The sequence below is a fragment of the Neodiprion lecontei genome, chromosome 2 (genome assembly GCF_021901455.1).
Source record: "Neodiprion lecontei isolate iyNeoLeco1 chromosome 2, iyNeoLeco1.1, whole genome shotgun sequence".
Lineage (NCBI taxonomy): Eukaryota > Metazoa > Arthropoda > Insecta > Hymenoptera > Diprionidae > Neodiprion > Neodiprion lecontei.
The window spans coordinates 3,825,151-3,846,475 of NC_060261.1; the positions used below are offsets into that span (position 1 = coordinate 3,825,151).

A 21,325-nucleotide genomic window follows, 5' to 3' on the forward strand; every position below is an offset into this window, starting at 1 on the left:
ATTTATATTTTTTATTCTCCCTATTCTTTTATCGCCCCCTGGATCTCTCAAGGAACTTCCCGTGGAAGTTGAATTATTATTTTTATTATTAGACAACGTTAATCGGCCGCAGGAGCGGTTGTATTACATAATAATTTATTCTTTATGTACCTCCAGTATATCCGTATACATACACAAACACACACACACACACACACACCTGATTTGTCGAGATTAAATCCGGAGAGCATTGATGGGAATGTGTATGCATAAATAGCCATTTCCGGTTACCGACATTATTTACATACGTAGACATGTATGCGGTATACCTGTTGCATGGTTGCTTGTGATGCGTTTGTGCAGACAATTAAGAACCGTATAACAGGGTTGGAATAGTATGTATATATATATATATAGATACATGTGTATCTCCATCAGGGTGGTTCATTTTTTAATTTTTTTGAGGTTCCATTCGAAAAATTTGCGACAAATACTGAGGAAATCTAATTGTCGTAAAACCTGGGGGAGGTAGGAAAATATTTAAAAGTCGCTTCCAATTATTGTATTAATTTTTATTTATTTTTATGTCTACACCTCATGTTAGTTCATTTTATTCGTATCGTGATCCAGTTAATCATTGTTCAAAAACAATCAGTACCGAAAACGAAACAGGGACATTAAAGTTGATGCGATAATCCTGTTTCGGTGAAAAAAAACTGTTATCCAAATTTCTCCGAGACGATTAATCTTTCGGATAAAAGACGAGGACAGCCAACTGCGGAATTGTTAGGAACCAGTTTGCCGTTGATTGGTGAACGATTAATTGGACCACGATACAGAAAAAAAAAAAAAAAAACATAAATAAACTAATATATATGCATATATATAAGTCCGTAAGGTATACACATAAAAATAAATAAAAAATATTACAATAATTGGTAGCGACCTCTAAATATTTTTCCACCTCCTCCAGGTTTTACGACAATTTTTTTTTTAACCGTATTTTGTTACAAATTATTCTACTGGCCCAGCTTAAAAAAAAAAGTCAAAAAGTGAACGACCCTAACATATATGTATGAGAAAGAAAGTTGAACGGTGATTAAAATATACCTACCGAGATGGGATTTTTCTTCACATCCTTTAACACGTGAATTTCTTTTATAACGCAAAGTAAAGAACTATGTCGTATATTTTTGCTGTCGTCGTTGGAGGAAATGCACCCGGTTTACCTACTACGAACCAATTAAGAATGACCGGCCGCCATGCGCCGGCACTCTCAGGAATTGCGTTGAATTCGCCAAGGTTGTAACGCGATCCACGGTCATGCAACTACAATATCAGCTGGAATAGGTTATATACCTGTACGTGTATGCATCGCCATGCATGTAAGTATGTTCACATACCGAGTCTCAGGCTCATCTCGTAGGTACTATCCCAGCTAATTATCAGCTTGTGAAATGTGACAGGGTGCAATAATCAATTGCAATTGATTTGAAACGGGTCTGCGTGTATAAGTATAATCATGTGCAGGGTATGGAATGATCTGCTGATATAGATAAACAACAATTTTCGTCTCTATACAGCTATTACATACACGTAGGTATACGTGATATAACATGTCGCGTCGTTTCGACGGCCGATGTTACAGGGCATAAATATGTAGTCCAGTCGCACTGAGAGAAATTTTTAGTTCCGGTTACCGCTCCGTCCTTAACTATTTTCATTTTTTACCACAATCGAAAAATATAGTTCGAGGTAGAAAATGAAAATTAGTTTTCTAGCTGTTACCGGAAACTCTAGTATCCGTCGCTATTCTTTCTCATTACGATCGATTTTGCTATATTTTCTGGCAACTGTTGCGAAAATTTAACGCTCGTGCAACGATAAATTAACGTTAAAGCCTTGTTTAACTAAAAAAGTAGAGTAAACCGAAGAAACTGATTTTGCGTTGAAATAACCAGAAAAGGATCGACAGTAGCGTAAAATGGTTAGGCGTACCTCGTTTTTCGTAATTCCAACAATATTCAAACAGTTTTTTTTAACGATACCTGTTTTACCGAATTTTTCTACTTACTATGACAAATGAAATTTTTCTCAGTGCGGAATGTAGATTTGAAATGTCGATTGTCGATTGATACCATTATTAACTTTTTTTAAACGTTGTGAGGGGGGTTCATATCGGTAGTCTAAAACTAAAGCTTTGACAGCCATCTTGAATTTAATGAGAGTTAATTTTTCTCAGATAACCCGGCAATTTTCAATTTTTTACTAAAAATGGTCATAACCGAACTTGTGCAGGATATCTAATTCCGTATAACTTTGGTAATGACAATGTTTTGTCTCCGACTTGATATTTACTGACTTAAACTATAAATTCAAAATGGCGGACGAAGCTATTGCCGAATCTGGTCGAAATTCTAGATTTTTATTGATACCCCCCCCCCCCCCCCCAAATAAAATTAAAAAAGGACAATCGTCGTATCGTAAAATTGAAATTTCAGATACTTTTTCTGTACAGTAATATTCATTAACGCCTTAACCTTCCGACTAACTTGTTTTCGGTCCGAAACAAAATGCAAGTTCGATTCTATACGTATTTTGTGACAATGACTGTCGATGCACGGCTGACGTGAGAGAATGGGAGTCATCGTCACATAATTTGTATAGAATCGAACTCGCATTTTGTTTCGAGTCGAAAACAAGTTAGCCGGATGGTTAAGGCGTTGATGAATATTACTGTACAAATCGACTGGGTTAGAATTCATTCGTCATATCGATCTGAAACAATTGATATACACATCTTTTGTATCGTTCTGATATTTTTCGAAGCGTGTGTACAAATTGATGGGTGAAAATTTTAATCGACAAAACGTTGAATATACATACGGTAGAAAAAAAAAAAAAAAACAATCGCGGATTGAAAAAATAATCGATATACGAGGCCCCGGGGGGATTCGAACCCCCGATCTCCTGTTTACTAGACAGGCGCTTTAACCAACTAAGCCACGGCGCCTTCTTGATATGGGAAACATTCTGAATTATTTTGAAATTATTTTCATTGCCGTCGCATCGTCTTCGTCATCAATTAATTGTAAGACTACGGTATCGAAATAAAGATTAATTATCGGGATGAATCGGAATCGCCGATCATTCCAGATGTTATCATCATTCCCTTGACGTTCATATTATATATTATCTACATACAAATCAAACAATCCCGATATCGCGATGATACGATCAGGGTTTGAATTATTATTATTAATATTATTATTATTATACGTGCTGAGAAATTTCTTATTACATCCCTGACGTACAGAAATTTGCTAACAATAATTTGACGGAAAAAGAAACGTCTTTGTAAAGAATTATTAGCATGAGTAAAATGAGTCTTTATACGATCCACGCGTTATTTCAAATTCCATCGCGTTTACTGACTGCGGATGTATGGAAAAAAAATGTTGTGTTTTATTTGAAATAGAAAATTACAAAAAAAGCATTCATACTTGTTACACATGTTATAAACGTGCGTATTTTGTCTACCACTTAATATAATAAAATACAAATGTCTTATGTAATCCTGCGGTTACAGCATAAAACGCACGTGTATTTGCAATTTCTCATTCTTTATGTAATAACTGCCGGAAATCTTTCAGTCTTTTTTATGTATTCTGTACGTACGCGATAAGAGATGCATATTCATGCGAATAGGTACATAATGTACCATTACAGTACTAAGCACGAGACACCTTTCAACGTTTATATTTATTTGTAAGTTGGCATTGAATATTCACGAAATTTCTATGGTACACTCACGTCTTATGTAACGAGAATATTTTTTTGCACACGAGTATCGACAGACATACGTGTATACGTAATTCTTTTGTACAGCGAAAATTGTATGTCATATATTTTCGAACACTATCGATGAATGTGAAAGAGAAAAGTAGGTACATCATTTACCGTGAAAGAATATTTATGCGACGGACATGTCCATGCCTGCCGGAGTTTTATTTGTTAGAAAAAGTCACGAAGAAAGAAAAAATAATAAACGAGAACAGCACGGTATTTACAGTCTGTTTACAATCGTAACATACCTTCGTCATTTAAGATTCAGAAATACCGTGCTAGCATTTATTATACGCTGTGTTCAAACTGTACAATTAATGCGTATTGGAAAAGTATTGTATACGTCGAAGCATTCGGTTATTTATATTATTTATATACGAATATAAAGACCTCCTATGATACTTGTAAATAATGTTTATACAGACATTATACAGCTGACGATGAGAAAACGAAGGCATATGGCTGTATAAAAATAAACGCAACGCTTGATCGCAAGACACCTTAGAATTATACGCTCTACAATGAATTGTATAACGGAATGCGAATACGTGAAATATGTATTATGATGTATGTTGCATTAGTCTTTTAAAAATTGATGATTCAGCAGCGTTTTTGCAATTCTTTGTACGCACATTATACCCATAAGCCATTATACTCGTATGATATCGTTATTCAATCGAAACATGGGGAAAAGCGAAGAGCTTGCAAGATAATGTACGTGCACATAATACGCTGGAATGCGCGAATTACGTACATTGCAGCGCCTTAATCATCCTTGTGAACCGGTTCACGAGCTATATTATAAACATGTAGGTATAACATTAAACATACCGACGTATATTCGCGTGCTTGTGAAAGTTTGAATACATAAGCCGGACTCTTTAATCCACAAGTGAAAGAATGACGCAATATAGAAGAGAGAATTATACAAGCGGTGTGTTTGCCTTATACCCGCGATTACCAATTCTATCGTATCGTGTTATTATCATCGTTATGCCTATAGACTAATGTTCTATACTGTCGCTGATAACTGTTTATTTACCGCATTGTTCATCGTTTATCTCGTTAGCGATTCTGTCGCTGATCAATTGCAGCAGCTTGATTTATACGAGTATAAAATGTGGCGGGAAAAATTTCAAACTAAAGAAACGAGCGAACATCGCAGAAAAAAACACGGCATACGCGGATGATATTTCAGGCCGATGAGTTCGCAGCGCGACTGCAGAGGGGATTGAATCAAGTTCAAGACCACGAGGCAGAAAGTATGTACGTAAATATTTACGTATGTAAATATGATACATCATGCCTTACATGGACGGTCTAGATACAGGGTGGCCATACATCTGGTAAGCCTGAAAAAGCTGGAATTGTCTAGGGATTTTTAATTTAGTCATGGAAAAAATTTTAAAATACCAGTTTTCTATCATGGGAATTTGAAATGATTTTTTGAGGTAACGAGTTTACTTTTCTTTCGTCGAGGAAACAAATTTGGCTTAAACTGACGTTCTTGTATGTAATATTTTTCTTCAATTCGAATTGAATTTGAACCGAATACGGAGTTAACAAGCTGAACGATTTAGGTTTTAGTAACTTTACTAGAACTGGGAAAATTTCTGGAGAAAACTAGGTTTCAGGTCCTGGAAAACCTGAAAGTGTAAGAGAATGAGTTATTTGGTGTTTTTTGTTTTGTTTCTATCACGTCAATATTTCGAAATATTTCGATCGAAAAACGGTATTATCGATGAAAATTTTGACGAAATAAAGTTGTTCGTTGAACGTTTCTCGGTGAAACTTTGCAACCCTGTCTAATACAACATCATACCGATACTATACAGAGTGTTGAGCTGAAATGCACATCTAATTACGGTTTTGTATATAGCGGTATATTCCGTATTCATTTATATACACGTTGTACAAGCCTTGCGGTGCAGCATAGATAATTGCTACCTAATTGATTACCTGCGTCCATCGTCGATGTAACGGTTAAACGCGATGATTTGGAACTGGCTTGTTACGTTGACGGATGCTCAAGTCTCGTATAAAATAGATGCAGGAACCTGTATTATAACCGTTTCAGCGATTACGTATAGACATTGCTGGGTAATATTTGAAACGGTTTTGTTTAAAATGAGCATTTAAAATGCAAATGTCGCTTTGCATTTAAAATTTTAAATTTTATCAAAGTAACTATTTACATTTACCGATTTTAGTTACGTTTTTGTAGGCATTTTACATTTATCCAAGTATTTTTTACCCAGCAATGTACGTAGGTATACAGTGCCAATTTCTGATTGTTATGCGCACATGCAGGGAGTCGGTTTTCTATTTTCCATAATTCAGCGAAAGATTAATTTCGACAAGAACAGCAAGTAATCGAAGCTGTGTAACAGATGCTGCGCCGACGTCGTCGTTGGCATGCGATCCTATTATGCGGAAGAATTTCAGTTGTTGTTAGTCAGCGAGACGGAACTGATAGCGCACAATGCGATGCAGTAATTTTCTCGTTGCGCAAGTTCGAGGCCGTTACCTTGTTCACGTGTCGCGTTCAAATTTCAAACGAAACAACGAAACATCGTCGTCGCTCACCCGTCAGATAATTTGGCAAAGGAATACGTATCATCGGACGAGGTGGCCGAGTGGTTAAGGCGTTGGACTGCTAATCCAATGTGCTCTGCACGCGTGGGTTCGAATCCCATCCTCGTCGTACGATTTTTTTTCACTTATTTTCTTCAGTTCGTCTATTAATGCTCTGAAGTCGCATACCGCGAAGTTGCGGTTTATCCCAGTTTTTTCAAAACAGTTTACAATCAAATTTCATTCCAAGCGAGAAGGATCTCTCGCGCATTGTTTCTCCTCGGTGTTATTCGACTGTTCATTTTTCGTCATCGTAAGCATTTCTTGTAATCGCTCGTACGTGCCTAATCTCCATGTAATATATTACATACCTGTAAGCACATATTTTCAGCTGCGTGCCGTACGATTTGCCGTGTTGCAAGAGATTCCTTGCATTCTCTCGTCAATGCTTTCGTTCGATTCTCATTCTTTGCTTATAACACACAAATTACTCGACAATGAATTCGTGCTGTTTTCTATCAACGATTTCTCGCATCAAGTATCTCATGATTACAAAGTCGAGACACGGGTACTCAAACGACGTGAGGTGTCGGTAATCACGGAGTTGAGAACCACTGATCGTGAAACAGTTGAACCGCTTATGCATTCGTAATTATAATACAAGATGCTCATCGCTGAGCTTTTGCGCCTTGCAACCAGCAACCCAAATTACTTAGAAACAATCCGATTGCCGATTACGCCGAGAATCAGGCGTCGCATCACTCGTTTCATCGCTGTGTATTTCCGATAAATAACCCTTATTTCGACTCATATTAATTCAACTTATTATCAATGCGAGTACAAAGCGTATCCGTGAAACGCAGTGTTTACCGTATCGTGATACCTGATTGAAGTCATTGCTCATTTCGCTCAGTTACGCATCATCATTATCCACTTCCGCGATTATTTACAGTAACCAAGTCCAATAGAAAACATAATAATTATACATTATTGAAAGTGCAACTTTTATCAGAGCTCGACGGTTTTATTGCAATTTAAAATTAATCGAGTTACGCAATTCCGGGATGCAAGATTTTCCAGCAATTTGACTGCAACTCTCCTTATCCGCCGAAATAGCTCAGTTGGGAGAGCGTTAGACTGAAGATCTAAATGTCCCCGGTTCAATCCCGGGTTTCGGCAGTCTTTTTGACTGAGTATTTTTTCAACGGTTTTTTTCTTCTCATCGACGTTTTTGTTCTACTCGGCGGGTAGCGGGTTTGAAAGTTGTTTGAAACGTAGCTCGGTCCAACTTCCATAACAATGTCATGTTCGCGCAGGATTACACAGATTTTCTTGCCCCAAGGATATTGCAGTTGCTCATGCAGTTTTGACATGCTTCGATAAAGTGTCGCAGTATCGTTCCAGTTTAACGCGACTCATGTATAACACAGTCATCTGTTGGGAATATCCGTGCGTGTCACGCGACTTTCTAATAAAATATAACACCGTTGTACATATGCTACACTGCTTACAGGTTACGTTCGCGAATTGTTTCGCTGGGTAAACGTGAGTAAATGGAAAATGTAACAGTGAGTGTACTCCACGCGGTATTTCATATGTATTCGTATAATTGTAATTCGTATCACACGGTAATTTGGTAATACATTGGGCCTGGATGGGTTACATAATCGTTGCCTAAACTCGGCTGCGGAGCTGCAAACTTCTGTATACATAGTATATACGGCTGTTAATCGACATTGCGATATACACGTATACATACCTATACGTAAGCTAACCAACGAAGCGTTGCGAATTGAGAATTCTGTACAGCTACATATATATGTATACCTATTATTTCGCGTTAATTCAACCGTTGAGCATCGCGTAATACCTTGCGATTAAACGGATTACGATCGAGTCACCTTTGCGGAGACTTCGGTCAGATCAACTTATGATTTATTGCCGATGACTGTACAACGTGCACAATGGGTATAAATGTCCGATGATATCGATTAAACGAAATTTTCGCTGTACCTAAACGGAAATGCTACAATTTTTCCTCCAATTTAATCAATTTCGAGTTCCCTCGATCCGCCATTTTGAATTCCTGGATTATCTAAAACCCCCGAATAAGGTATCGTTCGTGAAGATTCGAATTTGAGTCTTGAACTTTCGCTGCAGCGATCTATGACTGCACCGTCGGTAATGAAGATCCGCGCATCCACGCGTGGGTTGATTAACGTATATCAGTTCATAGCTTTGGTCCCCACCTTGTGAATTCTGATCATCACATCGCGGGGGTCAGATAAGAACTGGCAATGAACTAAATATTGCAAACAGTTAGTCACCCATTTCATTGTTATGTATTCATTGCAAGGCGAATATACGTATAGCATATACCAACAGATGCATCCGAGAGTCTAGAGTACAATGTACCCGTCGTCGGCTGCTCGTTTACACCTGCGGTGCTGATCAGTTTTCGCATGATAATAATATTAGTAATAGTAATAGTAATAATCATAACAAAAACAACAACAAAAATTACTTCGCTCGCCCCGTACTGTCTATCGATTTCCGTAACAACATGCCGTCTTCGGATGTACGATTAGAAAATGATGGGGAACCTTCGCCATTGCTCCGTGAGTACATGCTCCGTATAATTTAATTTATAGCAATAACAATGTTGAGATACGACGGTTGCATGTAAATATTATCTTGTAATTGTGACACGTTGAGTCACGTGTGAATGATGTATATTTTGTTAACCTGCTCGAGGTATCGCTCGAACGCGTTAGAAATTGCGTGGCAAAGATGAGAGGTGAAGAAATTTATTATCGTCAAGCTAGTCATGTGTTTAGCAATTTGTTTGAATAAGTAACTTGATAAATAAACAACGTTCAATCAGCAGTCGTGGCCGAGTGGTTAAGGCGTCTGACTAGAAATCAGATTCCCTCTGGGAGCGTAGGTTCGAGTCCTACCGACTGCGATTGACTTTTTTAACATTCTTTTTCCCCCAAAATTTCCCTAGGATCGGAACGCTGGTCAAATTCAATTTTTGCGCATCTAGTTCCGAATATATTTTGGTAATTTTTCAACTTTACATTGTACGCGACACGTAATATACCTAGGATATGGATAATTGTTATGGTGGGGATTCTTTCGTTCATTTGTTTATTTTTCAATTCAAATTTATGCCGCTTTCTCAAGTCGCGACAATCCGTTTCTGGTATAAATCGTTCTACCCCCGGACGGAGACAAAAAAGGGTTTTAAAGAACCGAATGAATAAGTTAGAATAATATTAACGGTCGAGTAGATACTCGAATAATTTGTCTGTATAAGGCATAATATACGAAGAGATTAAGCATTCAAATGACCGGGTTTAGCCCGGAGTGCTTCAGGGAATAACAAGTTAACGATTATTGCGATATACATGCGAACGATTTAATTCAGCAGGTCAGTTGAAGATCCGGGATCGGTAAAGGAGCTCAGCTCTCTGGCTCTTTTTGTAATAATTTGTTATACATTACATCATACATTTGCGCTGATGATTTGTTACGCGGAAGAATTCTAACGTCACGTATAACACGGGGCAACAAAAAACAAATTATTTTTCGAGTTTATAAATAAATAAATAAATTTGGATTCTTTACATCGAATAATACCCAAAATCTTCATTTATTACTCATAAAGTTTGCTTTTATCTTTGTTAGCTATGAACCAAAAACTTCAATACTTATTTATTAACATAAAAAAGACAAAAGAAAACTTTACAAGTAATAAACGAAGATTTTGGTTATCATTCGATTCGTAGACTGAAAATTTATATATTCAAATATTAACACGTGATTAATCATTATTTTTGAATAAAATTGATTTAAATTCAAAACTGAAATTTGTTTAGTTGCTATTTACAATAAATGTTTGAGAAAATAGATAATTTTTCTTAAAATCCGAAATATGGTTCTAATTTCTACAAAAGCAAACCTAATCTAATAAAAATCTTTTTTTCTTTATCAGTTACGTGTCAGAAATGAAAATTTGATATCTGTAAACGATAGTTAAAATTCTTATTGACCGGTGATAATACCTAACTTGTGGGTATTTATTACACTTACCAAAGCCAAACTCGAGCTGTTTATACACATGATATTCCAGGAGCCGGCTGCTTATCAAATATATCATCTGACGATTGTCGGATTCGTTTATCCCTCTAATTTTTCTTCTACTCCTCCTCTCTACTTCCTCCCCTTTTCTTATGATCGATCAAAAACGAGAAACCGAGGAGAGAGACAGCCGTGACATTGACCAGTAGCGATACTGCCCACAATTAATAACTCGGTAGTACTGAATAGGTGTGTAGGTATAACAATACTACACAACAATCTCTGCAGGAGCCGTGGCTTTCCATCCGCGTTCTCCATGGATGGAGGCATTCTATTGTAACCCAACGTAGGTAGATACACCGCGGTAAATAGACCAATAAGATATCGCTGTTGGGTTATTCGAAGCTATCGCTAGCTGCATAGGAGTCGAGTACCCACACCTGTGAAGTAAACGCTTCGTCGACCACAATCGAATAAATATTTATCTCCTCCACCGTTGACATTGCATTCTTATCATTCCATCAAGTGTCGTAAAACTCTATACGTCACGACTCGATTCCGCAGGATCAGGATGAGTGATGACCGACCCTCGCCGTTATTGTACCCAAGGATCCATCGATCCTTAGGTCTCGTCAATCTATGCGGTTATATGAAATTGTACTCGTGGAGTGGAACTCTCTGCACATTTCCCGATCAAATTATCATAGATAGATCTATACGTAAATAAGTTTAACGTACACGCGATTTGCTACGTAACTTTGATATTGCAAACGTGACTGCCAGGCCAAGTTGATTTTATTGATCGATGAAAAGAAATATATCAGACGACTGAATACCGATATCCACATCGTTGTGCGCTATCCTTCGATCCGTTCTTTGTCCAAAGGAAATCGCAGGGACTCCAACAGCGATGAATATTGATAAGTTGCTTCAGGTTCTAGACCAGTATTACGTGCGCCTTGATCTAGGCGCTGATTAGCCTCGAGTGTGCATAATATTGAACACACGGTGTGTAGAATGGAACAGGATTTACCGTAGGGATCTATCGGAAATCTGACCTTATATTTCAGGCGAACGTTCATTAGCTGCTGCTGAGGCTCCATTTGATGTATGGTCGTTGATTCTCAGCAGGATTTTACACCGCGAGAGGTTTATAATAATAGCCCTCGGTGTCCGAAGCGGTGCTCAAGGACTGTACAACGACAAGTTGTAAATATATATATATGTATACATGCCTTTATGCAACGCTCGAATGGATCGCTTTGTTCGTACTTTGCGAATATCAACCTGAAGTAGAATGAAATCGAAGAAAGGATATTCCAGCTGTTTGGAATAGAGCAGTGAGCAGTTTTGCAGACCCGAGATGCGAAATGTTCCGTCCGTGAAAAGTGGACTTGGAGTAACACCGATCGACTCGTGCCTACTCGTTATACTGTTTCGAGACTTTCTATGAGAGGAATCGGTCAATCAGATCTAATACCTATATTCAGAAACGGACCATGCCTCATTTCCACCGAGTGAACAGTCCTCGTTCCAATTTTTTTTTATTTTCTCGAAACGAGTATAACTGTTGCATCAGGGTTAAGAGCCAAGTATAGCGTGACGCAGCGGTGTCACGTTTGGGATGAGATAAGGTATTATACAGATCCGTACGTATAATAATATAATCTGTGGTTATAGACGTAGAGACGTTAGAGCGAGGATAAAAAATCATTATCAGCTTTACAGACTCTTGTTTGTTGCATGTTTATAATCCGTTCTCATGACTGCACTCTGCCGAACGTCAATCGAAGTGTCGTACTATGATCGTAACATATCAGCAGAGCGTTCTCGTCTTACACACCTAATTACACACGAGTAAGTGTTCAGAATTATATTAATATCGATCGCTTATCGATATTAAAACAGTGTGTTGTTAAACTGTAACCGGTTTTCTAAACTGTTATAAAATTAATACGTCTCAGAAATAGAAAAAAAGAAACAACATTTTTCTTTGATGAAAAATTATCGATCAATTTGTCATTTTCATTACAGTTTCAAGTTTTCATTTTATCCTGTATACAACTGGATGAAATTTCAACTTAAATGTCTGTACAATGCATTGAATATGTGACAATTATCTAATTCTCGTGAGGTTGAAAGAAATAAACTTGTAGAGATATCAATGATTTCATTTTTTCTTTTATCGCCTGGAATCGAATCGTGTCAATTGTTTTTTTATTTTCTTTCGTTTTACTCTTTCAAATATTACACCGGAGAAGAGAGAGGGAAAGGTTTCCGGTTATAAATTAATACTACTTCCGGCGTGAGTGATTCGTGCAAAGCAAACCTTGTATAATGTATCTCGAGTAAATTACAACGTTTCGTTTCCGCGGATGGTAAGTGAAATAATGTGCGACACATACTAACTTGCAATATGTACAATAAGTACACGGCATTAAAATTACGCAACGTGATCATTTCTCATAATTTGCACTATTGCCAGTCCGTATAATGACAATTCACGGCGTATCCAGCCAACGTGAATCCTATATTATAATATACCGTGCCTCGTATATATAACCACGTCGATATCTTCTTTAGCTGCTGGATATTTCAACTAAAATTCAACAATTCACGAGAGTGGATAGAAACATACTTGTATCAGTGTCTCGCCAGCTTTCTTGCGCGCAAAAACGGATGATCGCGGATCGATGCAACATTCGGCATCGGCATCTGTTTAAATTACAAATATTTGAAAAGTGATCGTCGTATCGCAACACACCTGAAACGCGAAAAACACGACGTTGATAATAAAATCCATTTATACATGTAAAGAATAGCGATCGCTATTCGTATGATTATATAATATAATATAATATAATATAATATAATATCATATAATATTATTTGGCTGGAGGAGACGAGGAATTTTGCAGTGTATGCTTTTAATGCGTTTTAACCGTCGTGTGCTGCACGAGTTAGTGCTACGGAATATAAGTCCCGGTAAACTATGTCCTACTATGCAGTTCCCACTCGTGAGTATTAAATACGGACAGAAAAAAACCGCCTACGTTGATAACGATAGGAAAAGCAAAAGTGTGATGAAAGAAAAAAAAAAAACAGAAAGGAAATTGACGTAGTCAATGCGCGGCGTGTTTTCAGTAACAACAATTGTTAATTTCTCTTCTTCGACACCTCGACGTTTACTCTCGGTGCAGAATATCGTCGATATTGTTATACGTGTACCAGTATCTGACAATTATTACCGTACTCACTCCGTTTTAGGAAATAATTACAGCCTATTGCGTAGAATGAATTAATTATAATCTCGAGATTGAGAATCCACATTGCAGTGATTTATGACGTTCTAATTATTTGACACATTAATTTCAATTCTAAACGTCAAAACTCACCGCACGGTAATTGCAAGTGAACTAAATTTCGGATAAAAAACGTTGAATAATAATTTTTGTTTTTAACCGGTGTGTAATCCGAGTATCAAAAAACACGACTTTTAAAATCATGCCAACGTTGTATTTATTAATCCCTCTATAAAAACGCGCAGTAGGTCAATTTCGTACAGATTATCCTCCGTCTTAATTTTTTTTTGATTATTTCTTTTTTTTTTTTTTTTTTTTGTTGTCGATTGTTAACACCCACATGTATATATACAATGTACGTTCCTCAATGAGAATGATAACTCGACTGCGGCCCGCTCGAGTCTTTGCAGAGTATAATAATGTAATAAAATAAACCGGCTGTATGTAATCTAAGTTTATCTCTAGTTCAGTCAACCACGTTACAAAAAATTTCGGGGCCCTCTTCTTGTCGATAAGTTTTGTTTTTGTTCTTCTTTCTCCCTCTCCTTCGGTATTCCGTCTGAACGTGTTTTCGTTTCTAATAGCGTATATAAAGTTAGCCGCAAGTCATGGCGTTGATTATCGGTTGATTATAGTTGTATTGAAATTCTACCCAAACCGCGAGGAAACTGATATAAAGCAGATAATTCAATCAATAACGAATGAATCAAAAATTGCGGTGAAACGCTGGTTAAAAAGTCTGCGTAGTAGGGACAGGAAAATAAGAAAATTCATTTTTTTTTTTTTTTTACTTCTCGATTTCACACCGCGCTGCAGGAACTGATAGGGAAATAATGGAGGAATTCAATGCTGGAATCGTATGGCCGACGAAGAGCGAGAAGACGGGGGAAAATCATCAAACTGCGAAACTGTGTAAGTTTGGGAAGTTAATTGTCAGCGTAAATTTTACCATTACTTATAAAGCCTTCCAGTTTCTCCGCATCCCGCAGTGTTTCGCTGTTTTTGACAGATACAATTAACAGTCTTTACCGGACTTTCTTTATCAGTAAAAACCTGCAAAGTCCCAGCGATAGCGACGCCACTGCTATTTCGACACTCGAGTTTCGTGGGTCAAATCTTTGTTCTTTGTAGACGAGGAATCGTACTGTCAATAGTCCAAGTGAATTCACACGGTGCGTTGCTGCCGAAGAGCTGCCGGTTTTTTCTGCGTAATTAATCTCGCCTCGTGATCGGACTTTCAAGACTTATACGCCAAGAGATCCATGAATATGCGGAAGGTTGTCGCGTCCGTCGGCGAGAAAGGTAAAGAAAAATAAAATACAGCGTAGTATTTCGATTTTTCCGACTTACGGATGAGCAGCTAAAACCCGCGGTATTCGAATTTCGAATCCCGAAGATATCCGCAATTCGAAACTCCCGCGGTTTTCAGTCGTAGAAACTGGTCTGACTGCTTTCTTTTTTCTATCGTAACGCGAATAAACGTTACGGACTTGAAAGATCTGCGTTACAGCTGCTGTTTGATTAAAATCTACGTTTGAGAAATTGTTTAGTCTTCCAGAGTGGACGGACGACTGCCGATGAAGATATAAGACTGCTGTTTTTTTGTTTTTTTTTTATTCTCCGCTTAGTCAACAAAATTTCGCACTAGTATGAATAACAATCGTGTAATAATATTGTATGTACAAGTTTAATTTCGAAGGTTAGTTGAATAAAAAAAAAATAAAATCCGGTGCTAAATTGTTTCTTAATTTTTTCGTTACTTATGTGTGTTTTTTAAGTACTATATGTTTTGCTTGACGATGCGTGAATTCGGCTGGAAGGTTACAAGTGTCGTTACATATGTGTGTATAATTATGTAGTCTCGTAGTTTGTTCGTTAGTTATAATTTCTGTGAAAAAAATAGTCAGGCTATCCGGAAGATTTATAAAGTCAGATTTGTGAGCATTGGGAGTAATAGTTTACGGTTTTGTGATCGACTGAAAATCAACGTCACACGATTATTTACACCGTAATTGGTGGGAGAAAATGCGTTTAAGTTTAAGTAAGTACACTTGATTTCATTCAGGTAATCGGAATACACGTATTCGCTGTTTTTAATAGATCAGCATTGATTAATAAAATTTTTAATCAAGCAACGACGACGATAATTCTTAATTATTGTATGTTATCGTGTTGATTTAGTAAAGTTTTACAATACACAATACCTGGGAAACTGTCCTTTATCAATTTACGATACCGCCACGGTGTAAAAGCTCCAGTTATAACTCGTGTTTGATCACAATCCGATGTTGTATCGTTGAAGCGATCGCGAAAGCTCTACCAGATTGATAAAATTACATAGATACAAAACAAGGGTCCTTTAAAATAAATTCGGATGAAGATATAATTGGTTATTAAAGGCGATAACGGAGTTCAGATTTCTTTCTCTAATCTCGAAAGTGCTTTGTGTATTCAATCAAATTATTCACGCACACCGCATATAACCTTCTAAATACAACGACAAATCTTAATCTTGATTCTTGATTATTGATACATGCTGCGAACCGATTTTTTTTTTTCAGGCAGGGAAATGGCGTCTCAGAAATGTGACCCGAAGGAATTGCTTCGGCGCAGGATACCGATCGTCGCATGGCTGCCACTCTACACGTGGAATAAACTATTCCAGGATGCAATGGCCGGTCTCACCGTGGGACTAACTGCGATTCCTCAGGGAATAGCTTATGCAGTTGTTGCCGGACTACCCGCTCAGGTTAGAAAGAGTGAATTACTTATCCCGACATCGATCATTTCCAAAAAGCTCCTTCAAGCTTCGCTACTTTTATGCGCCATGCCGCCATTTTGTTATTAAATTCAATGTAAAAATTGAACGATGTTCTTAAAACTATAAATACCAAAGCCCTCAAACTGAAATTGCCCCAAACGTTTTCATTTCCTTATTAAAAAAATCCTAAAAATCAGTACACCCCGTAATCCTGCGTCCAGAAATGACGACTTGTTATTCGTTTCGATTTCAGTACGGACTTTACAGCGGTTTTATGGGCTGTTTCGTCTATCTGATACTCGGCGGCAGCAAGGACATCACCATAGGACCAACGGCTATCATGGCTCTTATGGTTCAATCGAGTGTCACGAAGTATGGAGCAGACGGTGCTGTGAGTATAATGTGGGAAAGTTTGTTTCACTCTACGTGGTCTCATAGTCAGTGGTTATCGACGGCGACGAATGTCACTTGTTTCGTTAATTGTCAGTGACAATTGTCAGAAAACAAGTGACACTTTACTCGGTCGGTAAGGACCGACTACAACATCCCCTTAACCGTGAATTTACGCAAATTTTAAACAGGTACTTATGTGCTTCTTGTCCGGCTGCATAATATTCCTACTTGGTATTCTCCACATGGGTTTTTTGGTGGATTTCATAAGCATGCCGGTTATATCCGGCTTCACAAACGCCGCAGCCGTAACAATCGGGTCTTCCCAGCTGAAATCATTGTTGGGAATAACGGTGAGCGGAAGTGGATTCGTCGAATCGATTGTCGGAGTATTTGAGAACATCACGGATACCAGTCTCTGGGATACTTTGCTGGGCGTTGTATCGATCCTCCTGCTTGTCGGACTCAAGGTGAGACAGCTGAAGGGTTGTCCCTTCCTTACCGTTTGCCACGTCTTAAGCGGAAGGTATCGCAGGTCAATATCTCCGACTTGATTTCTTTTGTAATACGTTATAAAAGACTGAAAACTAAGCGACGCGTATTTTTTTTTTCATCCGGCATTGAACGCTTTAAGGGGGTGGAAACCACCCTACAAAGTAAGGCATGTCAAGGGATGATTTGGCAGTTTCACCCACAGGAACATAATTATTTCTTAACCAATCCAAATGGGAAAGTTTTCTCATAACGAGAAGTGAAAAGTGTAATTTTCTCAATTGAAAAAAAAAAACTGCCCCAATCGCCCCATGACACGCCTTACTTTGGATGGTGGTTTCACCCCCTTAAAGTGTTTAATGGCAGATGAAAAGAGAAAAGACGTATCGCTTAGTATTTAGTCTACCGTAACATATTACAAAAGAAATTAAATCGGAGAGGTCGACCTTGCAGGGTACCTTCTTTGTTAGATCGCGAGCGCTTTTCTCGTTGATCACGTACATTCTTTCTACCGTGTCTCCCGTGATGGTTTCTTTTCTTTTTTCCTTTTTACTTTTCACGACTGGAGCAAGAAACAGGCTCTGCCACAGCGACGACCCGAAACCAATTAAACGAGGGTGGCGCGGGTCGAAAAAATCGGTCATAAATTTCCAGCGCTTTCCTAACGCCGTCCGTACAACGGCCTAGTTTCAGGATCCAACAGGTGGCGTCGACGGGGTGTAAAAACGGCGGACCAATTGCTAATACACAGTATTTTTTGCGCAGCCGCGTCCATAGTAGTCCAAGGATTTGATTCCCATTATCTCAAATTAACACCCCGGAATTTTTTTGCGCGGCAGAACCTTCCCGGAAATCGTAGTGGAAACTTTTGGAGGAAGACTATGTGGGTCATCTGCTTGGCGCGGAATGCCGTTGTCGTTATTCTCGCCACCCTAGTCGCCTACCTTCTCTACCTCAATGACCTCCAGCCGTTTAAACTTACCGGAAAAATTACCGAGGGCCTTCCACCCTTTGTTCCACCCCCCTTCTCGATCACCTACAACAATCAGACGAGCGATTTCCCAACCATCGTCAAGGGATTTGGGAGCAGCCTGATCTCCCTGCCGCTTATAGCCGTACTCGAGAACATCGCAATCGCGAAGACCTTCGGTGAGTTGATCAAAGCTTGAATAAGATAAGCGACGGTTTACATTTCTTCAACAATTCACAATTGGTATTTACACTCGCTTCCCAGCCAAGGGACGTCCCTTGGATGCCACCCAGGAAATGACCGCTCTTGGAGTCTGCAACATCCTCGGCAGCTTTTTTCGCTCCATGCCGGTTACCGGAAGCTTCACTCGGACGGCTGTCAACAATGCGTCAGGAGTCCAAACGCAAATGGGGGGCATCGTCACCGGCGCCCTGATCCTACTGGCCTGTGGAGTCCTCACTTCGACCTTCGAGTTCATTCCAAAGACCAGCCTCGCTGCGGTCATCATCGTCGCCATGTACTACATGCTGGATTTCGAGACGTTCAGGGTACTCTGGAGGACTAAGAGTGAGTTCGAAGCTTGCACGTTTGTTCGACTAGGTACCCGCGGATTCCTGATCCTTTGCTTCGCCATCGATCGATACTTCCGTAAAAAGAGTTCCATGTCCACCTTCAACGTTCGATCGTCTCGTTGATCAATTGTGTATACCTTTTATGTATACACCATTACACAAAAAATTGACGATCAAATGTATTTTTTACGAGGAACGTCGGCTTTTTAACGGCGTATGGCGTCGGGTCGATAAATCGATTTGTCCTAGATGTATGAGGAAGGAGGTAAACCTTTAAACGTACTTCAACCGCAAACGCATACGTTCACCTTTCCATTTCACCATTGTGGCTGAGTCTGCCGTTGAAGGGTCCTCCATACTCTGTCGGCCTTAATTGTCGGCCAGTTCATTTACCGATTAGGTACCTAGATACCGGGAAATTACGGGTCAACGAGCTTTCGAATAAATTGTTCGATGTACGCGGTATTGACCGACCTCTATAATCCTGATCGCTATCGAGTAGTCCACTCGCGATTTCGAACACAGCGTTGGCTGATTAGACAGGTGAAATTGTCGCGCTGAAAAACCGGAATAAACCTCATGTTCTCAGAGATCGATTTGATGCCGTTGACGGTGACGCTGGTCTCCTGTGTTTTCCTGAGCCTCGAGGACGGGATGATTATTGGAATTGTGGTAAACCTCGTGCTACTCTTATACTTTACGGCTCGTCCGGGAGTTCTGGTCCAGGAAGAAACGGTCGACGGCATCAGTATACTGATAATAACGCCGAGGCAATCCCTGAGTTTTCCAGCGGCTGAATATCTGCGGGAGCAAGTTATCTACAGGCAAGTCTTATCATATGGTCTCAATTTTGCTTATCCTTCAAAAGTACTGGAGACTATCCTTGAATTTTTCTTATGCCCTGGAAATATTATATTTTTAATGTCCTTGAATAACTTGAAAATGTCTTTTAATTCGTTACAGATTTTTTACTCGACACCATGTTTAATCTCTGTTACACTCGCTGCACTAAACGGTAGTAACAATCCCTCCGCGAACGATTAGTACGGGAAACTTTTCGAGACTTTCATAACAAGATTCCACTCTCCGATTGTCGAACAAGTTTCAATTTTATTTCACTGAGTTCGTTCCCATTTCGACCGGATAGCATGAACTCCGTATAGCCTTGTGGCTTATCCCCGGATCGGATCTCCTCTCAATTTCCAGAGCTTGCATAGAAATACCAAATATATAAGCTTGCGCTTTTCGAAATTTATACTACGATTTGAATTCACGTACGGATACCGAATCGGTGCCAAGAGGTCGGAGGTGAAATTTCCATAGGTTCATTCACCTCGTCGATGTTTATAATCTCGTTTCGAGAGACTAGCGATGGTTGTGATACCACGTGGTCAACTCGGCTCATGTCAACATCCACGATCTTTCACACAGGTGCAAATTGAGCGGGGAAACTCTTCCGGTTGTTCTGGACGGTCGTCACGTGTATCGCATCGACGCAACGGTAGCGAAGAATCTTAAGTACCTTCAGACCGATCTCGAGTCCAGGAAGCAGATGCTGATATTCTGGAACTGGAGTCCAGAGGTTCGGCAAACCCTCGAAAGCTACGACAGCTCGCTTGCCCAACAGTTCAGAACCGCACGGACGTTGGACGGGATGTTTGTTCTCCAAGGTAATCGAACCGTTTTATACTGCGTTACGTGCAGCGTGATGAGTCCGACTTAGGACGGAGACCTCGTTTCTGACTTCTGTCCTACCCATGATAAGGAATCACTTGTTAATTCATCTACTCTACAAACATCGTCTGTTTACCGCAATGCGTTAATCAACGCTTGTGGTCAACGTTTCAGTAACTTACTATCGGTCAGTTCGCGACATAATTCGCCCTAGAAAGCGCGCAGTTTCCAGGGTCGTTACTGTATACGCAGGATGCGGTCAGCCTCTTTTTTCATCGTATTCGCCCTCATAGTCATTCTTAATGACTTGAATAAAATGCAGCGTTTATTTTCAGCAGAAATCAACGTGGTTCGAACGGAATGAAACGTTGCATTAACGACGATCGTGATTTAGAGAACAAAGTATTTCTGTGCAACTGAAACCTGATTGTCAGATAAGTTCATACTTCTGTCACCTTGAAAGTTACAAGGAATAATATGGAGGCACCATGACGCACCTATCGGTCAATCAGTTTCGTGCATTTCCTACATCGCAACACGGTTCGAACTTCTAACCGATACCTAAAGTTTAATTGTTGTGGTAATTGATTGTACATATTTACTAATAAAGTATCGTCTTTTGTGTTTTACCTTTATTTGTAATTTTCTTATCTTTTCGCAACTTGCAGGTTTTAGACACGGT

At 39.1% G+C, this 21,325-nt stretch overlaps 2 protein-coding genes and 4 non-coding genes across 17 annotated transcripts in view; 4 read left to right on the forward strand and 2 right to left on the reverse strand.

Moving 5' to 3' along the window:
- Nucleotides 1-10,719, reverse strand: part of LOC107218113 (sodium-independent sulfate anion transporter) — a 23,267-nt gene extending 12,548 nt beyond the window's left edge. The window contains exon 1 of the mRNA XM_046731740.1: nucleotides 10,495-10,719. The gene's annotated coding sequence lies outside the window, so the exon portion shown is untranslated. The remainder of the gene's footprint in view (nucleotides 1-10,494) is intronic.
- Nucleotides 2,919-2,992, reverse strand: Trnat-agu. The gene has a single exon. It is a non-coding gene; the product is annotated as a tRNA-Thr (tRNA).
- Trnas-gcu lies at nucleotides 6,448-6,529 on the forward strand. The gene has a single exon. It is a non-coding gene; the product is annotated as a tRNA-Ser (tRNA).
- Nucleotides 6,521-21,272, forward strand: LOC107218114 (sodium-independent sulfate anion transporter). Of its 12 annotated transcripts, none has more exons than XM_046731742.1 (10): nucleotides 6,521-6,528; nucleotides 14,601-14,696; nucleotides 16,346-16,533; nucleotides 16,799-16,936; nucleotides 17,127-17,405; nucleotides 18,267-18,576; nucleotides 18,662-18,964; nucleotides 19,559-19,793; nucleotides 20,401-20,639; nucleotides 20,979-21,272. In XM_046731742.1, exons 2-10 carry the CDS (start codon nucleotides 14,618-14,620, stop codon nucleotides 21,005-21,007), a joined length of 1,800 nt encoding a protein of 599 aa, XP_046587698.1. In that variant the 5' UTR covers nucleotides 6,521-6,528; nucleotides 14,601-14,617; the 3' UTR covers nucleotides 21,008-21,272. The 12 variants fall into 12 exon arrangements, with proteins under 12 accessions (XP_046587698.1, XP_015511356.2, XP_015511360.2 ...); XM_015655870.2 differs by lacking the exon at nucleotides 6,521-6,528 and adding an exon at nucleotides 8,756-9,017; XM_015655871.2 differs by lacking the exon at nucleotides 6,521-6,528 and adding an exon at nucleotides 8,763-9,017 and having other exon boundaries at nucleotides 20,982-21,272.
- On the forward strand, nucleotides 7,506-7,578 carry Trnaf-gaa. The gene has a single exon. It is a non-coding gene; the product is annotated as a tRNA-Phe (tRNA).
- Trnas-aga lies at nucleotides 9,283-9,364 on the forward strand. Its single transcript has one exon. It is a non-coding gene; the product is annotated as a tRNA-Ser (tRNA).
- Nucleotides 21,273-21,325: the final 53 nt, after the last annotated feature.

Excerpts from the sequence above, each read along its gene's own strand:
- LOC107218114 (XM_015655870.2), top strand. The coding sequence starts at position 8,963 with ATGCCGTCTTCGGATGTACGATTAGAAAATGATGGGGAACCTTCGCCA. Across the intron at positions 14,697-16,345 it reads TCATCAAACTGCGAAACTGT|GCAGGGAAATGGCGTCTCAG; the intron begins GTAAGTTTGGGA and ends TTTTTTTTTCAG. Across the intron at positions 18,965-19,558 it reads GGTACTCTGGAGGACTAAGA|AGATCGATTTGATGCCGTTG; the intron begins GTGAGTTCGAAG and ends TCATGTTCTCAG.